We start from the raw sequence: 24,098 nt of genomic DNA, 5'->3' as shown, positions 1-24,098 counted from the left end.
GATTGGTAGGGAAACTAAGCCCCAAATCCTGGGACAAGAATATTGAGAAAGCTGTGGATTCAAATAAGCTACCAGTCCATGCTTAGGTGTTCCCAAGCCTGAACAAAAGACTTGATGCTACTATTGTGCTATCGAAATCAGCCATCCATGCAAAGGGCCTTGATTGAAACCATTAAGGCACCTCTAGGACACAGAGAAAAAAGAAACTAATATTGACTAAGTAACCTTCATGTGCCATGCTCTGTGCAAGACATTTCCTTGTATTTCCTAATCTAGAATAATTATTTATTTCCCCTTTGGTCAATTAAAAAGATGAACTGTGAGTACATATTGAAACTATCTAACTTCTTCTATCTCCAAGGAGGAAACCTAATATATAACTGGAGAAAGACACTAATTAATAAGCAAAATTTAACATGAACTCTGGCCAAGTTGAACTTGAACTGTTCTGTTTAAAGGCACACTGGAATAAATAAAGGAACTTCAAAGCAAATGCCCTGTTTTAGCCTGAATGTTTTATTGAGCACATGGGGAGCACTCCTTTGCCAAAAATAGGGATGGTTAATGAGGAAAAATTGGTGTTTTCAGTCAGCCAGTTGGTTTCTGAGATAGGGCTGTCCATTCAGAGATAACTATATTCCACAGAGAAGACAGAATAATGATCTGCGTCAGAGCTTCAGAGTTTTAAACAAAACAAAACCAGTTTTGTAAACTGAGATCAACTTAATGCATCCTTTTTCAAATACCTTCCGTGATAATATGCATACATTTCCCTTCTACTGACGCCAAAATCACTGAAATATAATTCTAAAAGGAGAACATTTCTATGTTTTAAGCTTCTTGCCAACTCTATAAACGCAGCCCTTACCTTTAAAGTGAGACTGTGCAGTACTAAAGTTTCCACCATAATCAGCTCTTCTTGGGCAGCATTCTGAAAATGATGCTTCACAGTTGTAAAGACCTATTGGGTTCTCTGGGAGTATATTGTTCATTCTGAACTCAGAGCTAAAGCAAGTCTCCCATTTCTGTTCATATTTTTCCACAGTAACGGCTATATGTCAGAGACAGTCAATCTCCAATTATTTAGGTTTTAAGAGAAGAACCCTGAGCTCACCTGCAAGTGTTGTGAGTTGTCAGCCATGCTATCTTCTCGCCTGCGGACTTCTTCCAGTAATTGAGCATTTTTCTTCTTTTCCAACTGTTGATTGTGCTTGAGGTTGGCCACCTTCTTATTCTGATCCTTCATATGCCTAAGAAAAGTCAGCAGAGTGTGGTTAAATTCAACCACTGGAAGATCAGATGTTATCACAACAGAAGTAGTAAGGATAGAATATATTGATATGGATCCAGGAAAAGCTGAAACTTCAGAATATTCCATTCATTCCACCACAAGTATGTATTGAGCACCCTCTTAATGCCAAGTGCCAGGATGGCACTGGGGCTGCCACGGTGAATGAGACATGTATAGTCTTCACCCAACTCATGGAGCTTGAAGTCCAGTGAGAGAGACAGACCAGTACCAAGGAGACAAAACTTAGGTTTCCTAATGGAGAGGAAATAAATGGCATGCTGTGACAGATGATGATGTGCATTGCATGTGTGGACAGGCATGGGGTAGGAAGATGACTTTAGGCACTGTGGCCAGGAAACCTCCCTAAGGAGACAAGACAGTGGGAAAGACTCCAAGGAGCCAGCCAAGAAATCACCAGTGGAGGTGCTCCCCAAGTGGAGGGAACATCAAGGGCAATTACCAAGGCAAGAAAGGACCAACTACTTCTAGGAACTGGAAGGCTGCAGTGAGGCTTGCCCAGGGCGAGGGGGAAGAGAATCCACTCTTCCTGGGAACCTGGGACTGCAAAGGTAGGCAGTACTCAGGGAACACAGGGCCCCTGATCTATGACGGGGCATTTATTTTCTTCTAAGTGGTTGCTCTTCTAATTATTATTATTCTTTTGGATCATGTTCCTATTCTGAGATCATAATCCATTACTTTGATTTTAAAATAACAATTACAAGGCTCCAATCAAATACATTGTCATCACTTAGCTCAAACAGAATAACACTTTGGCTAATCATCATGTTAAGTAAAGCCCTGGTGCTTGGAATAAAAGTTCTTAATGAATCTACAGGATGTCAAAGTGCAAAATCGTAAAGTGGTCAAGTGAGTAAAAGTCTAAGGACAAAGGATGGGTTAAAAGAGTGGGGGAAGGAGTTCTAGGCTTAATATGGACTATTTCGGCAGCAGCGTTTAGCAAAACATTCCACAGATTTAGGCAACCATGTCCATGGCAGCTGGTATAAATCTAATCTCACACGTGAAGAGGCAGAGGGGCAGTACAGAGGGCTTGGGAGCACTGATTCCAAAATAGGAGGGTCGCAGAGCAGAATCTTTCGGGATCCTTCCGGACTCTCCCCACCCCCCCAATCCCCAGGCATTGGTAAGTCAGCCTCTGTTACTGAGCCCTGACTTCAAAAGCAAGCAAGAGAGAATCACTGTTCTTGTGGAAATGTGCACGAGATGAGAACTAAATGATACACAACAAACACGTTGAATTAAAACAATTACTAATCAAGTGGAAGCCATGCTCAAGAAGAAAGTTTTATTTCTAGTCCTCATAAAATTAAATATTCCCCTACTCCCTCACACTCCAAGAAAATGAACTTCAAGAGAACTTATTAAGCTGAATGATCTTCTATCAGAAATCCTGCAGATGAAAATATTCTGAACACTTTGGTCCTTATGAAAACTTACAGTACTGGCTGAAACAGTGATTTAACTATTCCTGGTGACATTTATTAAGAGGATGGTGGTGAGACAGAACAGCCATCTACTTGGGCAACGTTTGGATTGGATAATTATTATCCGACATTTCCTTGTTTTTACCCAATACACTAACTTACACATCTGAAACTACCAACTCAAGTCTACGTGCTAATCTTCTTTTAGAAAATTATCTTTTGGTTACTACAAAGATGTTGAGAACAACCTCTTGCTTCCTAATTGAACAAGGATATAGTATTTCCAAAACTCATACTAAACCCAGGGCAAGCACACTTCCCAGCTCAGGAAATAAGGTCCATGCCCAGTAATAGGATGTGATGGAGAGGTCAGTGTTATTAGTGAGATTATTTAAGTAGAGGACATTTTTATAAAGAAATACTTTTTATAATTTTGAAGCACACACTTAAATAGAACCAACTGCTAAACATTTTTCCCCAAGTACCACTGAAAAAGAAAACAGATTATAATTGCAAATATCATTTGCATAAAGAATTCCCACAAAGTTCTTGGGGCAGTATGAACATACATAGATCTGACTTTCAGGGATGATGCAGTGTTTTTTTCAATCCAAAAATTAAAAAATAAACCTCCAAATCCATGCATCCCTTAAAGCTTCTCTGAATTACAAATGAGTGGCTAAGAATAATGGAAAACTGAAGTTGAGACATTGTGATGGAGACCTATCTTCCACATTCTCCAACCATAACCTTCAAATGCTGCCTGATGTAGGACACTAGTGATTGAAAAAGAAAAGCTGGGTTTTGAATGGCACTGCTCAGGATTTGGCCAATTAGGTGGATGCAGAGCAAGGTGATGAAAACGATCATCTTGTCTTTGTACACATGAATATCAATAGATAGCTATAAGGTATACACATTCCCTTGCAGGAGTGCTATGGTTTTCAAATATATTTCTAGCACCAGAACACTTTCTTCTAGTAAAAGCTTACTTGAAAGCCAAAAAAGGAGAAGGATTGCACTGGCAGAGGTAGGAGAAAGGGAAGGGGTAGGGGAGACGGGGAGCAAAACCTCACCTCTAGACAGTCACTCCCTCAGGTACCCCTCAGAGAAGCCCTAGGGCTACCTGAAACCCAGGCTGAAACAGCAATTTATGGGGTAGGAAGAGAGACAGACAGGTAGAGAAGTCATGAAATTTAAAAATATGAGATTCCCTGATGAAGAGAAAGTTTCCCCACAGAAGCTCACTAGATACTTCTTGAAGGAATGACCATTGTGATTTTTGCTAGTAATAACTTCAGCATCTTCAAGAATAAAATCTGTAAGTGACCTATTACTCCCTGCATCTCCCCCCTCCTCAGAAGTAAACCCACATGCATAAATAAACTGGGCTAAACTCAGTACAATTCTCAACTGTACTAAACTCAGCAAGGTAGAACCCCTGGGGGCGCAGAATGCAATGCCCTCTGGCAATACTGCCTCAGAAGAGAATTATAGTTGATACCCACTTCCCAAATTCCCACCCACTAGGCAACTCAGATTCCAAGGCTCTGCCAGTAACTGACCTGCTCCACGTTCAGAAATAAAGTTTCCTCGGGGTGAACTTTTTTATCCAGAGAAACATCATTAAAAATATATTCAAGATGCAAATTTTTAAGAAAGCCATTATGGAGGAGGGGTGGATGGAGGTTAGCTGGAGAGTACAGCTGTAGGGTCAGTTTTCATCATTCAATTTAAATTGACCAGTTTCATAAAGCAAGTCATGTCACTTTTCAAAATCCAGCCATCATTAAGGAACTTGGATTAAATTTAAAAAATTGCAATAGGTATCAAGATTAACAACGATGGCTACTATACTAAGAATGAATGTCAGAGAGGACAGAATCCTGCTATTCACTAGAAAAGTTCATCAAATTAAAACCAAAATTAGAAAGTGTTCCCTAACTTGCTGGTGAGAAAGTATCAGGCTTTGAGGACTCTAAAATTACATAGCTGGGAGGGAGTGTGGAACAGGAAGTACATATGTGCATGTGTATATTGTATATAAAGGAGAAAATCAAGGCTTCTCTTTTTTTAAATCTCAGCAGAAAAAGATGTCATTTTTTTACCCTATCTCAAAAACATTAAAAGATTCATAATGTCCATTGTTGGCAAGAAGGCCAGAATCTAGCACTCTCATATGCGGTCAGAAAGGGTATAACTGACAAAAACTGGTTGCAAAATTATAAACCAATTTGGCAGTATCCACCAAAGTGTCCATACCTTTTGCCCAAGCAAACCCACTTCTAGGAACGTAGCCTACAAAAATGCTTGCACATATGCATGAATATTTATGTACAAAATTTTCATTATAGCACTGTCAAACTGAAAACTTGAAAACTGCCAAACTGTCCAGCAGGAGATTGGCTGAAGAAATCAAGTGCATTCATACTCTGGAACTCCAAGCTAGCTAAGAAGATTAAGGCAAAACTAAAGTATGGACATGGAAAACCCTTCAAGACATATCGTTAATCAAAAATGAAAGCAGGTAGCAGAATAATACATATAGTCTGATCTTATTTATGTTAAAATATAAAAGCCTATTTGGATGTATATATACACACATCCATTGAAATGGAAACTGATGGAAACCCCACACCAGTCTGTAAACAGTGATTACCACTGAGGAAGGGAATGGATTAGGGAAGAAGGGGGGATTTCCATGTGTTACTGTATGCATTTGTATGTGTGTGTGTGTGTGTGTATGTGTGTGTAAATGAGGTATAAATACATACAAGAAAATGCACAGATATTAAGTGTAAAAATTAATGATTTTTGACCAATCAAAATATAGAGCATTGCCATCACCCAGCCGCATGACGCTGCCCCCTGACAGGAAGTAATTGGTATCCCAACTTTTATCTGCATGGATTTGTTTTGTCTGTTCTTGAACTTCCTATATATAGAATCACACAGTACATGGCCTTCTGTGTCTGACTTCTTTGACTCAGCTAAGGTTTTTGAGACTCACTCATATTGTGCCTAAGTTCCTTCTTATTGCTGAAATCAGGTGGTATTCCATTATATGAATATACTACAGCTTGATTAGCCACCCCCTTGTTAAATGGATATTTGGACTGCTTCCAGTTTTTTACTGTTAAGAATAAGGTTGCAATGTAAGACAAAATCAGAGGGAGACAAATCATAAGAGACCCTTAACTATGGGAAACAAACTGAGGGTTGCTGGAGGGGAGGTGGGTGGGGGGATGGGGTCACTGGGTGATGGGTATTAAGGAGGGCATGTGATGTAATAAGCACTGGGTGTTATATGCAACTGATGAATTACTGAACTCTACCTCTGAAACTAATAATACACTAGATGTTAATCTATTGAACTCAAATGAAATAAAATTAGAAAAAAGAATAAGGTTACAATGAACATTCTTGTATTAATTTTTTGTGGACATATGCTTTCATATTTCTTGGTTAAATAACCAGATGTAGGTATACCTGAGAGTGTAAAATGGTATAACCCCCAATGGAAGACCATTCCAGGTTATAAGAACCCTCCAAGAACCACTGAAGGACAGGAGCTAGTAGCATAAACTCTGGAGCCAGGCTCCCTGGGCTCTCATCAGAAGTCCATCCCTCTCTAGCTATGTGACCATGGGCAAGTTTCTTATCCTCTCTGTAACTCAGCTTCTTCATATATAAAATGGAAAGAACTGTATCTAACTCTTAGGGTTACTGTGAAGAGTTGATAGGTTAGTACAGGTAAAATGCTTAGAACAGATTCCAGCATATTGCCTCTCTGTTTCACTCTTAGATCCCAATATAAACGTGTTCATGTGTTGTGTAATGTTATGAATACATATTTCGTGTCTTGCTTCCCACACCAGAATAGCAGGTATTCAAAATGCCTCAACAATGGACTCTGGAATGCATTATCAAACCCTTGTGTCATACATTTAGCTTCCAGTATGCTTTCCTTAATAAGATGAGTTGCATTCCTGGAAGGCTATCCTAATGGAAGTGTGCAGGAAGGTCACAACAAGCATGGGTAAGTGAGCTGGGATCCTAAAGTGACTGCACAAGTAGATGGGCCACATGCACACAATGGAAGCTGACGATGAGTACTGCATGCAGAATTTCCGATAATAAAGGCTTTTACTTTTAACCACTGAGATGATTCCACTTTTTTAAAGCTTGAAATACCATTCAGTATTCCAGCATAGCTATAAACTTTAGAAAGCTACATAACTATTCTAAAGATACTTTTATAGCACATACAAATGTGCTAAGTGTCATGAGCATGATATCCCTTCCTGCAAGAGAAAGTATCTGGCCAGCTGTGGCTACTTGAATCCAGCTCTCCTCCCAGCAAAGAGAAACAAGTAGGGCCAAGGTCTTAGAACTTAGCTCCAACATGACTTAGGACTAAACTCCTCCTACCGCAAACCCTCTTCTACAGCCCATATGCCCTCTCCCTGACCTCCACCATTGACTTCCCCACCCAAGCTGGGAAAACCTGGAAGCAGGTCACACAGCAGAAGCTGGTCACAATCAGCAACAAAAGGGTTTTTCTTGTAGATGTTTCACTCTAGAGAAGTTCTGAAGAGCTGACTTCCCTCAACTGTTCTCCATTATTCTGGCCCTGAAGAACCTCCTCCCCCAGATATCAATAGAGCATCACCCTAAATATAAGTGGAACCCAATGGCTGAGAGCCTATGCTGAAGAGAATAGACGGTGGGGGTCCTCCTTTGGAAAACCCCGGGGAGAAAGCCAGGTGCCCTCTGATAACCCTTGTCCGCCTCCAGATGCATTTGGTAGGACGGGCACACACCCACAGGAAATTCAAAAGGAAACAGGAAAAGGCTGGCCTGTTTTTCACCCTCCTCAGGACTTGTTGTTCAGTCCAGAGGCACCTATTTAACAAGACACTCTTCCTGGAAAGCAGACCATACACAGTTATAAGGGTCACAGAACTAACAAGTCTGGCTCACATTTACTATTCATCAAATAAACTTCTTATTGCTTGGCCTCTCATGTAGGTCTAGTGACCCAGAGAGCACAGACTGGCCTTGTAGGTCTGTGAATGGTAGCCTAGGAATGATTATTTTTTTCATTGTCAAGCAATAAATGTATTGTGATGTTCTACATTCCTCTCACTGTAGACCGGACTATATGCTCAGGCTTCTCAGCCCATATCGTCAAAGTTGGCAGCAGATGCACCACCAGGAGAACCCAACGCAGGGTCCCTGCCATCTCAACCTGCCTCGCAAGCATCCCCTACTTCAGCACACCATGGCTCCACCTATCCCATGGTAGTCTGATGCCCTGCTGAGAGCTGACTGTGCAGAAATGCGGATAGGGAAACAGAGTGGGCAGACCCCTTCTCTCCATCACTCCTGCCAGCACAACACCTCAAGTCACCATCATTTCCTGCCCTGGACCATGATGCTTTTCTCTCCTTACCAGTCTCCTGCTTCTGCTCTTGTGCCCCTTTTAAGCCATTCTCCACCTAGCAGCAAGAGTGAATGTTTCAGAACAAGTCAGATCATGTCCTCAAATCCTCCAACGGTTTCCCATTTCCCAGAGAACCAAATCACACATCTGTGGATCTCAGCACCCTCCTCCCAAACCATTTTCATCTTTACCCCCAGAATCCAGAATCCAGTCTTCTTTCAGTTCCAAATAATGCTAGTTCCTTCCCACTAGAGGACATAGACATGTGCTGTCCTCTTTGTTTAACTCTCCCCACCCCCACTTCCCTTTCCTCTCACAACCACCACTCTTATATGGCTGACTGATCCTTCAGGTCTCAGCTTAAATGTCCCCTCTTCAGAGGGGCCTTTCTGGGCATCAAATTCAACAATACCCACCTCATCAAAACTGTTATAACCGCACTCCATGCACCTCCTCCACTGCATACACTGCAACTTGTAATGATACATTTACTTGCATTTTTAATTGATTACCGGCTATTCTACCACCAGACAGGCATTACTGCCAGAATAGGGCCCAATCTTGGGGTGTTCACAAGAGTGAAGGAACAACTTCTAACCACATCCTCTCTGGCCCAAGCTACCATCACCTCCAAGTTGGGTGAGGATGCCAGCTCCAACTGGTCCATCTAATTCATTCTGCACAGGACAGGGGACAGAGTGTCTGGTATACAAACAGGATCATATTTCTTTGCTGCTTAAAACTTCTCACTGGATTTCTACTACCTATGGAAAAGACCATGTTTCTTTCCATGACTCTTATTAGGTCTACCTCTTCCCTCTCAAAGTCTTATCTCATCCTACTCCCCCCAGCCACACTGGCCTTCCATTTGCACCCTCAATACCCACCGTATGGAGGGCCCCTGCATATTGCTTTCCTCTCCTAGAAATCTCTTCACCTAATTCCCATCTCAGCCCTTTCATCACAGATAATTCATATGTATCCCTCTTAGGACATCCTCCTAGAAGCCCTGGTCAATCTAGAAAGTTGGATCCTCATGTCATAAATTCCCAAATTATGCTGTGCTTGCCTTGCTCAGAACGCAACACATTTCTGAGCCTTTAGTGTCTCCTTTGTTCTGCTATAAGCACCCCTCTGTACACTGATCACAACTGTCTTTTTCTCTTCCCTAAGAATCTAGCACAATGCCTATTCCACTGTCACCAACAGATTTCTGCTGGACTGAATTTAATTCTAAAACCTGCTGCTGCTTGGTCAAAGGATGAAACAGGCCCCCTTGTGTTGGCTAGGTGTTTTATATGAACCCATAAAATTATTTAGGAATGTGTATCTAGGGATTTACATGAATTAAGATTGCTCTCTTACATTTGTTTTGTTTTTGCTTTTTTAAGATTTTATTTATTTATTTGACAGAGAGAGAGACAGCCAGCGAGAGAGGGAACACAAGCAGGGGGAGTGGGAGAGGAAGAAGCAGGCTCCCAGCATAGCAGGGAGCCTGATGCAGGGCTCAATCCCAGGACCCTGGGATCACGCCCTGAGCCAAAGGCAGACGTTTAACGACTGAGCCACCCAGGTGCCCCTCTTACATTTGTTTTAAGAAAGACACTTTCTATAAAGAAGAATTGAATCTCACATAATGAATATCAGCTTATTGTCAATGAAATGGTACCCAGTCAAAGTAAAAAGAAATGAGACTGGACTGTTGATTAACACAACTGGGCATTATTATCTGATGCCAACACAATAACAACCCAGATATTCCTATATTCCTATAAAGGTCACTTTTGAAATTAAACTGAAGATCTACAAGGCTACACACAAAAGAAATGACCCAGTATCTCCTTCCTAACTTATTTCATATTCAATAGATGGTTTTTAAAAGTCTACATGGTTCACAGCAGACTGATGGCTTTTCTCATTTATGCTTTAGTCTAAAAACAAGGATCAGCAAACGCTTTCTATAAAGATATAGCTAGGAAATATCTTAGGCTTTGTAAACCATGTGGAAAGAATGAAGGAACAAATGGAAAGTATTAAGAATCCAGAAAGTATTCAACTTTGCCTCAACTTTGTCATTGTTTCATGAAAGCAGCCTAAGCATGCTACAAAAATGGGCATGGCTGTGTTCCAATAAAACTTTATTTACACAAACAGGTGGCAAGGCTGTGTTTGGCCTGAGTTTGCTGAACTTTGGTCTAGACATGTTCTAAAATTGCTATGTAATAATGATAACTAGAGGCAGAAAATACTCACATCACATGATGTGCTCTAAGCATCTTATACTTATTAGCTTATTAATCCTCACAACAACCCTCTTAGGCAGGTCCTTTGATTATTCCTCCTACAGATGAGGAAACTGCCCAAGGTTACAGCATGAGTGAGTACAGAGAGATATTCTCAGTCAGTCTGGCTCCAGAGGCCACCCCCATGCCCTTAACCTCTGTACTGTGCCACCCAGCTGTGGACAATGCTGCAGAGCTCCTTCACACCACTCTTACTTTCCCTTCTCCCAGGCTGCCGCAGGAAGGTCTAGGGAACCGCACCAGAAATTCTCAGGATATATTCTCTGTTCTGTAGCCCAGCCACTTTAAGGCACACCACTCCAAACTTTATAAGATGCCCTGAGCAGCAACTCGGTTGGCTATTAGAGAACTAGATACACATGAGGTAATTACCCAAGAATATTGGCTTTCCACCAGGGGAGCCTTGGAATGGAAGGTGGGAGCTTAACAGCTTCAAACTTCACGGTGGCAGCCACAGTTCCTGAAATGAAGACCCAGCTACGAAGCAGAACACAAAACCAACAAGAACGCCATGCAATTTCCCTATTAATTTCCGGTCTCTGAACCCGTTAACCTCAATGTGACCACTTTTTGAACAAATTATTTGGTTTTATGGGTGAATCTACAGCGTATTTCATATCCTGGAACTTCACTGCATCATAATGAATTTGGCTCTTCTTCCTGTACAGACAGATTTAATCAGAGACAAAGGATTTGGAGATGGTAAAGTAAGTGAAGATAAAAATAAGTAGACACTCAACAAAAAGGGAAAGTAAGAGGAAAACAAAAGGGCAAGAACAATAACAGATCTTAGGACAGAACTTCTGGAAACGTGGGAGCAAACCAAAGACAGGGCTAAGACATAAGGTTAAAACTCCTGCCCTGTTCCCACTCATATCTTCTCCTGGCACATCATTTACTTCTCCTCAAATAAAAAAAAATAGAATCTAAACACTTTAAAAACAAAACATTCCTATAATTGCCACAATTCCACAGGGTATTGTATTCTTCTAAAAGCCTACGACTCCACTGTTAGACATAGGCACATTAGGGCCAATTTGGTAGGGTGTCAGTTGTATTTACAGTTTGGGGTAATATAAAAACATATGGAAACTGTGAAAATTGACCCCCGGGGGGCTAATGTTGGAGGAAACCAACATTCCACAGTCTGGCCAGAGGTTGGGGGCGATTTGCCCAGACAGTATACAGCCAAAGCAACCTATGAGCACAGGGGCACTTGGTGTATGCAAGACCTATTTTTATTGCATCCAATCTGGAATTGGTCTGCAGCAGCCCAGACATAAAACAAAGCAGAGGTATAAGAAGATAAAAATCTTATATGCTGGTTTTCCAAATTAAAGTACAGAAATAATGTGTCAGAGTCTATATTATTTCTTATCAGAAATTAATGTTCAAATAGTGCTAAATAATAAAAACATCCTCTGTCTTTGGATGTCATATTAAGTGTCAGGCACTATGCTAAGCACTGTAAATATATAGCCTCAGTTAAACAAAACAAAATCCTACATGGACAGTAATTTTATCCCCATTCAACAGAGGAAGAAACTGAGGCTTAGAGAGGTTAGCATCATACATCATACAGTTAATAAGTAGAAGACCCAGAATTTGAACTTTCATTTCTATGATGCCAAAGCTCATGGACTTATCTATTATGCCATATGAAAATAATCTAATATTACTGTACATTATTATGAGATCTTTGTCACAAAAGTAAATGGAGCATTCTAGCCAGACCTAGATATTCCTTTTTGAGAGCCACAGTCTTTTTTCTCTAAGAGGGAGGCAAAGCACTAACATCAATACGTAAGTTATATTCTCTTTAGGATCTGGTCTGAGGTATGCTTATCAAACCATCCCAAAGGTAATTCAGACTAACACTGAACCAGTTTTGCAATCCTGCACAGCAACTTAACACAAACTTAGCAGCCTAAAACAACACTCATTTATTATCTCATAGCTTCTGTGAGTCAGAAGTTCAGGCACAGTTTGGTTGGTCCCTCTGATCCCAGCCTTACCAGGCTGAAATCAAGATGTTAGCTAGACTGCATTTCTCATCCATTGGCTTCACTGGGGAAGGATGTGCTTCTAGGCTCATTCATGTTGTTGGAAGAATTCCTTTCCTTGCAGCTGAATGAATAAGGTTCCTATCTTTTTACTGGCTGTTGGCTGGAGCTGGAGACTGCTCTCAGGTTCCAGAGGCTGCTTATAGCTCCTTGCCATGTGTCCCTCTCCATTGGCAGTTCATACTACAGCTATTTGATTCTTCAAGGCCAGCAGGGAAATCTCCCTTCAGTCTGCTAAGATCAAGTCTTATGTAAAGTAAAGTATGTAATGTAATGTAAAGTAATCATGGAAGTGCCCTCCACCACCTTCGCCTTACAACATACCCTGTTTGAGGGAGTGGTACCCATCACCTTAGCCACATTCTACTGGCCAGATTCAAGTCACAGGTCATGCCCACATTCAAGTAGAGAGGACTATTCAAGGGAGTGAAAACCAGAGAACAGAACAAAAACAATTAATTTTAATTATTTAAAGCTTCTCAAACCTTTATTTTATTTGGTTTGTGCTAATCTTTCAAAGATACTTCACAATCTTTTTACAGTCCACTTCAAACTGTTTACCACGGTATCTACCTAACAGACTTCATTTTTCCATTTCTCAAACTTCTTCCAAACCATTTTCACCAGCGCAACCTAAGGCATTTGGAAGGCATAACTTATGGCCAATGAGGGGTTATGGAAATTTATGCATCCTTACACTTTCTCAAGTATTTATCCCCATGACAACACACTGCAAAAATAAATGCCTGTTCTTTCCACTCTTCTTCTCATAACTCAAATCTCTTCTAACTCTCAGTCAAATGACAATGAGTAAAACAGAATCAGTGGTGGATGCCGGATGAAATGAAACTCAGTGAAGGATAACAAAGTGGCAGAATTATCGGCAAAGACGGTGTAAGCCACCTCCCCCCAATTATATGAGGAGACAGAACAAGCCATTTCCCCACAAAATTGCCTCAACAAAATTAACCACTTCCAAAGTCTATTACTGAGATGTCACCTGTTTCAGTTCCACTTGGTGATGTTTGCCTAACTCAGTGGTTTACAACACTGTTCTGGCAGCACTGGCTCTGGGGGATGTGATTAATTGTTGCAAAAACAAAAACAAACAAAAAAGGGCTAGGATCAAATAAGTCTTGTGGACATAGAAAAAAAATGTGAACAGGTTTCTTATACTGCAGAACTTTTCAGAGCCTTTACTATTGTGAAGTGCACTGTGACTCTCTAAAAAGGGACATGGTAGGATATATTTATTAAATTTATTTGACCTAATCCCTTTCCCCCTCCAATGATCATCCAACTGAATTACTATTCTGAGGTATAAAGTCCAAGGAAAAAAGTGTTAATCAGATTTTCTCAAGTTTTAGTTACTAGTGTATCATCTCAATGACTTTTGCTATACTATGTACTACCTGCGCTACTTAATATTTTCTTTAAATATTTTTACTTTACATACCTTTTAGCCTTAGATTCTTTCTAAGCAAGAATTAATGAAATCATGTTTATGTTTGGTCTGCAGTTATGGATGCTCTAATACAAAAAGGCATAATTAATAAAATACATAAGTGTTCGTGTGCACCACCTAAAAGCATCCTAATTCTTAAACACAAAACTAACAACAACAAAGATTCCTGGATACCACCAAAGCCATGACTAGAAATGATAGAGACAGCACTGCAGAACAAGGAAGAACAAGAGCCAAGTCCCCATCTTCCACAGATGACTGATGAGATAATTGTTCAGAGCAGTTCAGTGGCTTGCACACACATACTCAGCTGGTATGTCTAAAACCCTGGGCATCACTGGGAAGTGCCAGGTAAGCTAGGAGGTACAAGCAGTTATCTCTGGTTGCCACTGCACCAGTCCCCATGTTTCATCAGTTAGAGTTGCTTAAAACGTCTCCTTTTATTCAGTACTAGAGAAAGTCACCCTTTCTGACGTGTTCAGCAACTTCATTATTCCCAGGAAGGTATAGACCACTGACCTTCATTATCTCCTTGAGAAATTTCAGCCCTGACCAACCTAAGGAATTTGCTTGGAAGCAGAACAATGCCCTTCCTTTGCTTTTCACCAATGGGCCATCCAAGCTGAATCAGGACAGCCCTGAATCAGCTCTTGGTTTCAGGCTAGAAACAGGTCAAAAGTAACAGTAGGACAAAGTGAGCTTAAAGAGCTGTGACTTGTAGCCTAATTGCATGGGTTCAAACCTGAGATCAATCATTTCTTCACTGAAGGACTTGGGATGGGTGAATTAATTTTTTTATATCAGTTTCCTTATCTGTACAACAGGATATGAACACTAAAATAATACGTACTCAAAAGAGAAATAAATGAGATAATACAGGAAGAGTACTAGCATAGAATAAAGGATCTACAAATGCCACCTTACAACGACTTTAATGATAAGGAAAAGAATAACAAGGGTAGTGACTTCTGTCCTCCATGAATCCAAGCTGGCTCACTGTGGGGGACAGACACCTACCTTCATTCAATGACAAATGGAAAAATGTTGGAAAGAAGGTTCCCATGACCTCAACCCCACATCCCAGGACTCACAAAGTGCCATGAAGATGGCACCTATCTGAGGGCCTGGGCTATCTCAGCTCCACAGTTAAAAGCTCAAACCTTAGGAGGTAGCATGACAGGCTGATTGAGGGGTTCTGGAGGTGATATCTGGGTCACCTGTCTGCCTCTGCCTCTACTGGTTGTGTGGCCTCCAATCTGAGGTCTGATCTAAGTGGCTTTGAAAGCAATAAAGACAAAGATGTGGCATTTCTTGTCCTCCTGGGTTTGTGGAGCAGGACTTAGCTCTGCTATATAAGTCATGAAAACTCGCAGCCACCTCCCAATCATAAGACATATCGGGCAGCTCTTATTCTTCTTGTGAATCAATGTATTCCTGTTCTCTCCACTGCCCCCGTGGAAAGGTCTCCTACTTGATGACAGTGATTCAAATCAAAACAATGGGAGAAGACCAAGAGCCAGCTTAGACCTCTGTCCATTTCAGAAAGATTCTGAAAAATACAGTGAACTCTCAGGCCTCCTCCAGAGCCTATCTGTAGACTCCTGACCCCTCTCATGCTTCCTTCTTCCTGACCCAGACTATTTCCTCAAAGAACCCAGTCTTCCACACCGGAGTCATGATAGGATCTTTACCTGGAGGGATGCAGCAAAATCCTAAGCATCCACAGGAGTTTTTCATGCCCTTTCTACTTCCACCTGGATGACAATGCTTCTGGACCTCCCAAGGTCAGTGTGGCCCAACTTTGAGGAACTGTGGTCCCATCTAAAACCACAGAGCAGCCACCAGGACTGAGGTTCACAAGCAGGCATGCTATAGAAAGTAGCATTTTATCAGCATCTCTCTGCACTGGACAATGTACATGTTTATTCCTCAGGACCACTGTATGACGTAGGTGTCGTTATCCCCATCGTAGACTAGAAAGATGAGGATGAGCAAGCAAGCAACTTGCTTAGAGGGCTCCTGCAACTGGAAGGAGGCAGAACTGGGTTCCATTCCAACCCGTTAGACTCTACAACTCAGGCCATTTTCCTAACTTATCGTTGCTATTCTTGGATTTACCTCACTTGCTAATTTCTTATCAGAGCTAACCAGGATAATCCTCCCATCAAGACAAGAACAAAAACAAAAACAAAAGCAACTCCACCATTATTTGGCTATAAGATTGTTTCCCAAAACTATGTCACCACCAATCCCTGTCAGCCCTTCCAAGCATCTTCTCTTTTTACCACAGAAACCTCAGCAAATAGTCTGTTTCTTACATCAGGAGATACACACACAAACATACAAACATTCATACGCACACATACATATACATACACATACATATATTTAGTTCACACACACCTACTACTCATCCTTACTACACACAAAAACATACATGCACATATATATTCATATTTCTTTCATACACACACACCCAAGCAGTGCCTGTGAGGGCATCTCTCCTTTAGGCAAAGGCTCTATCCATTGTATAAAATAGACACCAAAGGAGACTAAAAATCGTCTGAAACTCTGTGAAGACAGACAGACAGACACACAAGAGGAAGCCTGCTCTCACATTCCTCACACAGCATTCAAGGAAACCATTTACCCAGTGAACAGCTGAGGTCTGGGAAATACTGGAAGTTGTATAAAGTTCCTACAGGATGATGATGAATGACTCTATTAAATGTAGCTGTCATGTAATTTAGAAATGAGAAATAATTTAAACTCACATCGTATGGACTAATTCTCCTACACTACTAGGTGATAACTCATATTAAAATTTTTTCACTTTTAAGAGAAAAACATCACCAATATTAATTAGATGAATATGAAAAATATTTAAGATTCAAGATAAAACAGAAGAAAAGGAATTCATGTGCAAAAACAGTGTTTTGCTCTATTAGTGTCTCAACCTCATATTTTTCACTTTAGGCAATACTTCCTATTACTAGTAAGCTCATTTGCTAATATGAACACTAAATTCTTTCTGGTTGCATCTTATAAAATGAGGATTCTTCACCATCCAAAGAAGAAATTGGAAGCAAGAAAGATTTTCCCCTTTCCCAACTGAAGATACTGAAAACCCCTATAAATTTAACATATCCAAGTCCAGCCCATAAGAAAAGCAACATTCTACTAGAAAATAATGTGTCAGGGCGCCTCGGTGGCTCAGTTGGTTAAGCAGCTGCCTTCGACTCAGGTCATGATCCCAGGGTCCTGGGACTGACCTGCTCAGCGGGGAGTCTGCTTCTCCCTCTGCCTCTGCCCCTCCCCCCTGCTCTCTCTCTCTCTCTCTCAAATATATAAATAAAATCTTAAAATAAAGAAAATAACGTGTCAAATTCTTACTAAATTTGGTACCATTGAACCCAAGTCCTGTATTTTTAATTAACTGATTTTCTTTCCCATTTGATTTTTCTTTTTTTTTTTTTTAATACATTTTAATTTGGATCTTCCAGAAAACCAGACTATTTCTTTATGTCCTGAATGTAGAAGGGAAATAACTCTAGCTTTCTGGACTGTTGGGATTTAATTTCTATATTGTTGTTTGGTGGAAATTGATTAAAAGAAAAGTCCTGGCAACACCTGAACACATGATGGCTTAAAAAAAATCACAAGTTTCTCACTGACTGAACTGTTGCAAATGGAATATTTTATGATACAGATTTACAAATCTCTATGAACTGGAAGCATTTCCTGGGCAATTAATCAAGGGGAACTTTTATGTAAAAACACATCTCGATTGAGCTATTCACAAACAATCCCACAAGCTGCAATGACTAATTGTAAGTCTCAGACCTGGGCAGTTTGCTGAAATGCCTTTCTTCAGGCCATTAAAAATACCATGACAACATACAAATTCAACAAGAAGAATAAAATAACTATGGAAAGTTACAATTACAGCAAGGAATTATTCAAAGTATGTGACCCTTGCACAAAAAATGATGCACGTTTATTTGATACTGCAGACTCTCCTCTATTTTTTCCCCCTTTGATAGGTCTGTTGTAATTCCTCCCAACATTAATGAGAGATATGTGCTAAAAATGAATAGCTGCTAACTCTAGCCATCTGTGCATTCCTGGTACAAATAAAATTGAATGTCATTACTACCCTATTGGATTTCTTGGTAATGCTCTTTGCTGATAAGAACTTTGAAAAAATACCAATGGCTTTTTTTCTTTTTCTTACTCATACAAAGCATGCCCATTCCCCTTGCTACATAAAGGAGTCTATTCTACTCTGAATCCAGGCAGCCACTGAGAGGTGGGGTAAGATAAATCCCTGCTTATCAAGATAACTGTTTCCCCACTCGGTATAAATGGAGACAAAGTATAGCCAGACTCAAATGATTAAAATGGCCAAATTCTTAGCAGGTTAACTCATTACTTTTCATCCTTCTCTTGCCAGCCCTGAAAGCTAAGTAGCTGTCTTAACAGCCTGCAGCAATCACTTCCAAACTTCACTTGCCCTACAGCTATGCTAAAACGGAGTTAATTCATTTTCCCTTTATGAATTACTGACTGTCAAGAATTTGAGAAAGGTCCCAGGCTTTAATGGAGACCTCTGAAAAGAGAGACCATGTGCTAGAGAACCCAAGAAGGCATGCTGGGGAGCCAGAAAAGCAGGAAGATTAGAAAGGCACTGGTCAGGAACTGGAATACACACGCATAGATGTATGTACCAGAAGAGAGGCTCATGGGACCATCTCCAAACATAGCCAAGTACATCCTCTGTGAGAACCAGGAACATAGAGCACCACAGGCCAGGCAGTTACAGCTTTGCTTCTCTGAGCAGCCAGCCAGTTGATCTTCAGCAAGCCAAACCTTGCTAAGGGCCCCTTCATCCACCCTTCTGAGAGGTGTGTGCTACGTCTTGCTACAGAAGACCCAAGGGTCTAATGATCAGGTGGATCACTTCTTCCTCTCAAGCTGTTCAGAAGGCCGTGGTACTTGGGATCCTCTCATAGATTTGATCATTAGATCTAGTTTTATATGACATATGATGACAAAACTGCTAAGAATATTTATTAGCTTGGCTAACAACTAAAGAAAAAAAAGGTAATCACAGCTCTCTGGAGAGGCTTTTTAAATTTCATTTTACGGCACTATAAAATGAGGCCATACCCTGAGCATTTAAATGGGCAAATTATTTGGTTGGAAGTGGCTCAAATTCTGAAGTTCAGTCACATCAGTAGACAAAAGCTAAGAAAATATTCAAGGTAAAGTCCATTTCTAAGGTGGCTAAAACATCACCAAATGAGGGAAGCATCTATTTGATACAAGTGACCATGTGTGTATTCAGAGAATACAGTATATATCTTTGGTGTCAAGATTACACTTTGAAAAAGTTCTAAATATTACCAAACTGTTCCTAATCCTACCTCATAGCACCCCCAAAACAGTAATGCCAATGTAAAACTGTCAACTGGTAATTTATTCGTAAGCAACATATTTAATTACAACAGTACAAATTCATGTACTTTTCCTGAGGCATAATTTTGTTAAATCTATCACCCTTCCAACTTACTAAAAAATGCCGACTGTTGTGTTTTTAATAGAACACAGCAAATGCAAGTGTAAAATTACTTGTACACAAGAGAATATAAAAAATCATATATCTAATAAAGGTCTAATATCCATAATACGTAAATAACTTTTACAACTCAATAATGAAAAGACTAATAACACAATTAAAAATGGGCAAAGACTCTGAATAGACATCTGTCCATGGAAGATACACAATTGGCCAATAAGTGCCTGAAAAGATGTTCGTCATCATTAGTCCTTAGGAAAATGCAAATCAAAACCACAACGAGATACCACATCGCCCTTCCAGGATGGCTATGACCAAAACGACCAGCAATAACAAATTTCGGTGAGAATGTGGAGAAACTGGAACTATTACATGGTACTAGTGGGAATATAGAATAGTACAGCCACCATGAAAAACAACTGGGCAGTTCTTCCAGAACTTAAACAGGATTACCATATGACATAGCAATTCCACTCCTAGGTACATACCCAAGAGAATGAAAACAAATACTCAAACAACAACTTGCACATGAATGTTCATATTAGCATTCTTGAGAATAAATAAAAAGCACAAATAGCCCAAAACTTGAACAATTAATGAATATATATTTAAAAAATATGGTATACTCACATAATGGAATCTTATTCAGCAATAAGAAGGAATGAAATACTGACATATGCCACAGCATGAATGAACCCAAACACATCATGCTCAGTGCAAGAATCCAATCACAAAAGACCACATATTATATGATCCCATTTATATGAAATGTCCCAAATATGCAAATCCATAGAGATGGAAAGTAGATTAGGGGCTGGGGTGGGGGGATGATTGGAGAAATGAGCGTGAGTGCTAATGGGTACAGTGTTTCTTTCTGGGGTGATTAAAATTTAATTCTGTAATTGGTGGTGATGGTTGTACAACCTTGTGAATACACCAACAACAATTAAATTATATATTATAAAAGGGTATGTTATTGTAGATTAATTATATCTTAATTAAAAAATTATACATGCTCATAATAAAAAATTAAACAGTACAAAAGTGTTTGTGAAAAGAAAGGTTATATTTCTCCCCTTCTACCTCCGCAATAACCATTCCCACACTTAAACATTTTTTGTCAATCTTTTCAGAGATTTTTGCCCTTATTACAAGGTTGTTGTGGGGATTAGAAAAAACATTTCACACCAGTGTTTTCTGCACAGAGGCTGGCCCATGGAAAGTGCTTAATGAGCAGCAGCAAAGTTTTCTAATTCCTTAGAAATTAAGAATTATCCAAATTATAAAAATATAGGGTCTTTAGAAAGGTCTTGTGTGCTTTTAAACTTCACAAAATTTTGTTGATTGATAAAAAAAATCTACAAATAACACTTAAAATGTAGAGAAATTGAGGAAAGCAATGTTAATCATTCTACCCAAAACCTCTTCATTTTAGAGGACTGAACAAAAATAAAACATCTATGAGAGATGAGAAGGTAAACCGAAGTGGCAAACAATAAACAGAAAAGAAATCCCCCTCTCCCCAGCAGCTCTAAGAACTGAGAAGCTAATATAGATCCTTTTTATCAGGCACACAGACAAAGTTGTTAAACCTTCAAAGTTTAAAGTTTAAAACTTTAAAAACAAAACAAAAAAACCCACCCAAGCTCTGCAGGAGGAAGACACTACATTTCGATGGCATGATACCTACCCTTTGACCTAGCCATAATGATGAGGAAGAAATGATTCCATACTATGATGACCGCCTGGACAAGGGTACTAGTACATGGGTTTGAATTCTCAGCCTCTGTTATGTGCTGCCAACCCTCCCACATGCCTCAGATGAGATCAAGGGAGATACAGATACTGTGCTACAGAGAAGACCATCTCTCTATCAGAGAGGTTTTTTTTGTTTGTACTGGTTTTTTCTTTATTCCAAAAGGAAACTCATCATTTATCACCAAAAAAGGCCTTCATTTCTTTTCAGCTTTTATGCTGCTGGGATTCTCTGATCACACTGTGTGGGGCCATGAAGAACTGTCCCAAGAATGATTCCTGGAAGAAGCAGAAAACCCCTCCTGGAAATACATCTTTTCTCTTGGCTGCTTCCCCAGAATTCCCCACTGGGAACTGTCTTCAGCAGGCAGGAGGATGGATGGCCTGAGGTCTTCCCCCACCTCTGCCGTCCATGTTTCTTGAAGCCCATCCAGAGCTGATGACTGTCTCTAGCCTACAAAGGCGCTGCTGCCTCCATGGAGTCCCACTCACCAAGCCCACTCAAACTCACTTCAAAAAGAGGAATTCCGCATTCCTGCTCAAGAGAGGGTGAAGACTCAGACTAGCAGCTCAAAAAAAAAAAAAAAAAAAAAAAAAGGCTGCAGAAACTGCCAATACAAACAGCTTCTCAACTTCCATTATAAGAGGTTTTCATCAATGCTTGGAATCCTTTGTGTTATAGAAATAGTTTTCCACCCCAAAAGAAGCACATTAAAGAGTGGTCCCTATGGTATCAGGAGTTAGTGGGCCAAACCAATTTATCCTAGCACAAAACTTCTCACTGTGGAATAGAATGCAGTGGTTGATTCTGGGTTCTGGAGTCAGAAAATTTGAATTTGAATCCTGGTTCCACTAATTAATAGCTGTGTGACAACAGGCTAGTTACTTAACTTCTCTGAACCTGGCTGTCCTCATTTCACAAATGGGACCAATAATAGTATCTGCTCTCTTGGAGTTGCCATGAAGAAAATGTGTGATCAACTCTAAAGAATATAGCATCATGTATAGCACCAAATATGCACTTAACTCTTTTGTTTTCTCTCCTACTATAACAGCAACAATAACTACAGACTGCTTGAGCAAAAAATCTCTGCCACCACACCTTTATTTTCTTCCTGCTATTAGAGTAGCATTTTATTTATTTGTTTTTCCGGCCGGCTGGCTCTTGTTAATTTCTTGTTAGTTTCTTCTAGAAACTAAAGGATAGATATACAGGCGTTGATTTTTGTGTTTTGTCTGTTTGCTTGTTTTATTAATTCTCCTTGCTCTCTTAAGCCTGTTCCTCCCTCTTCACCTCTAGTGCTACCACCTTCTTCCAGCACCATTGTTACCTCTAGCTTAGGCTACTGCCTACCTCTCTAGCACTGCAATGCTATAGAGTTAATCCTTCTGGAGGATATTGTTGCTTGCTGTTCCTAGACTCAAAAAGTTCAAAGTCTTGAGCTAAGCACTCAAGGCTTTCCCTATCTTGGCAAACCCTTACTGCCCATGTTTCTCCCTATTCCAGAGCTTAAGCTACAGAATCCCCTACCCTCTCTTCCAAGCGTTGTACCTTCTCACTTCTGTTGCCTTTGCTCATGCTCCCTATCTAGTTCTACATCTGATAAAATTCTTTCCATTTTTCTGGTCCAATGCAAATACCATCACATTCACAGAAACTTTCCCGAACCCTCCACCTTCTGAATGCCCATGACATTCATATTGAATGTGGCACACTCTGCCATAGGTAATGCCTCTTTGTCCAATTTCAGATTTTCATTCCTATCTGCCTACTAGATACAGCTACCTAGTTATCCCAAAGCATCTAAAACACAGCTTGGACAAAACCTCTCTGTTCTTAGCTCCTGCCATATTTTCCACACCTGTTCCTACATCCTGCAACCGTTAGGCAGGGATCTCAATCATGTAGGCAGGTCTCACTAAACCCAGGGAAAGCTGAGAAATTAGACTTCCTAAGAAGGAGAAAAAAAAAAGGTATTTCTGCTGGGTCTCACAGAGAAGGGTATGGGAAAGCCATCTAGGGTCCAAGATAACTCTAAACACAGAGCTGTTTTTATTGTCCTGTATAAAAATAGCTATCTAATCTTCCACCACCCTGTTGACTTGGATCGCCTCTATGTAAGCTTCGATGGCTCACATGCCACCTGCACATCTTTCTATAGCTTCTACTCATAATTTCTATCCCCTCATAACTTCAGTTCTTTACAATTCACTCTATTAATTCATTCTACAAATATTTATTAAGTGTCCACTATTTTACAGGCACTGGGTGGATAAGACAGGTCCTTTCCAGCTGGAAGTTCCACTCTAGACTACAGGACAGACGTTGAATAAGAATTAAGACTGTGCTTCATGTTCTAGTGGGAAGTTACATAAATTTATAAGAGACAAACCTAACCTGGGCTGGGCTAGCTCCAGTGAAAGGCAAACAGAGGAAGTGACATTTAAACTTCACTTGACCTAGAAAAAAGTAAAGTTATATCCATACTTCATACCTTACAGTAAGATAAATTCCAGATGGTTCAAAGACTAAATGCAGAAAATCAAACCATAAAAATATCACCCCCCCAAAAAAATCACAAGGCAACTGTTCTTATAGTAAGAAAGAGGTTTCTAACTATGACACAAAATTCAAAAGATATAATAGAAAAGACTGAATGTATTTGACTATATAAAAATAATTTTTAAAACTTTCTGTATAACCATTAGCAAAATTTTAAAAAAACCAAATTGGCAGGAAGGAGCATTT

General features: G+C 40.1%; 1 protein-coding gene across 2 annotated transcripts in view; it reads right to left on the bottom strand.

Moving 5' to 3' along the window:
• ERC2 (ELKS/RAB6-interacting/CAST family member 2) overlaps nt 1–24,098 on the bottom strand; it is an 858,173-nt gene that overhangs the window by 419,582 nt on the left and 414,493 nt on the right. For both annotated transcript variants that reach the window (XM_087866956.1, XM_087866957.1), the window contains one exon: nt 1,115–1,250. In XM_087866956.1, the coding sequence (XP_087723082.1) occupies nt 1,115–1,250 (136 nt within the window). The remainder of the gene's footprint in view (nt 1–1,114; nt 1,251–24,098) is intronic.

The sequence above is a fragment of the Ursus americanus genome, chromosome 14 (genome assembly GCF_024610735.1).
Source record: "Ursus americanus isolate L20-20 chromosome 14, mUrsAme1.1.p, whole genome shotgun sequence".
NCBI lineage: Eukaryota > Metazoa > Chordata > Mammalia > Carnivora > Ursidae > Ursus > Ursus americanus.
Note: the sequence above shows the minus strand (reverse complement) of the source record. Positions and strands in the feature narration are given on the sequence as shown.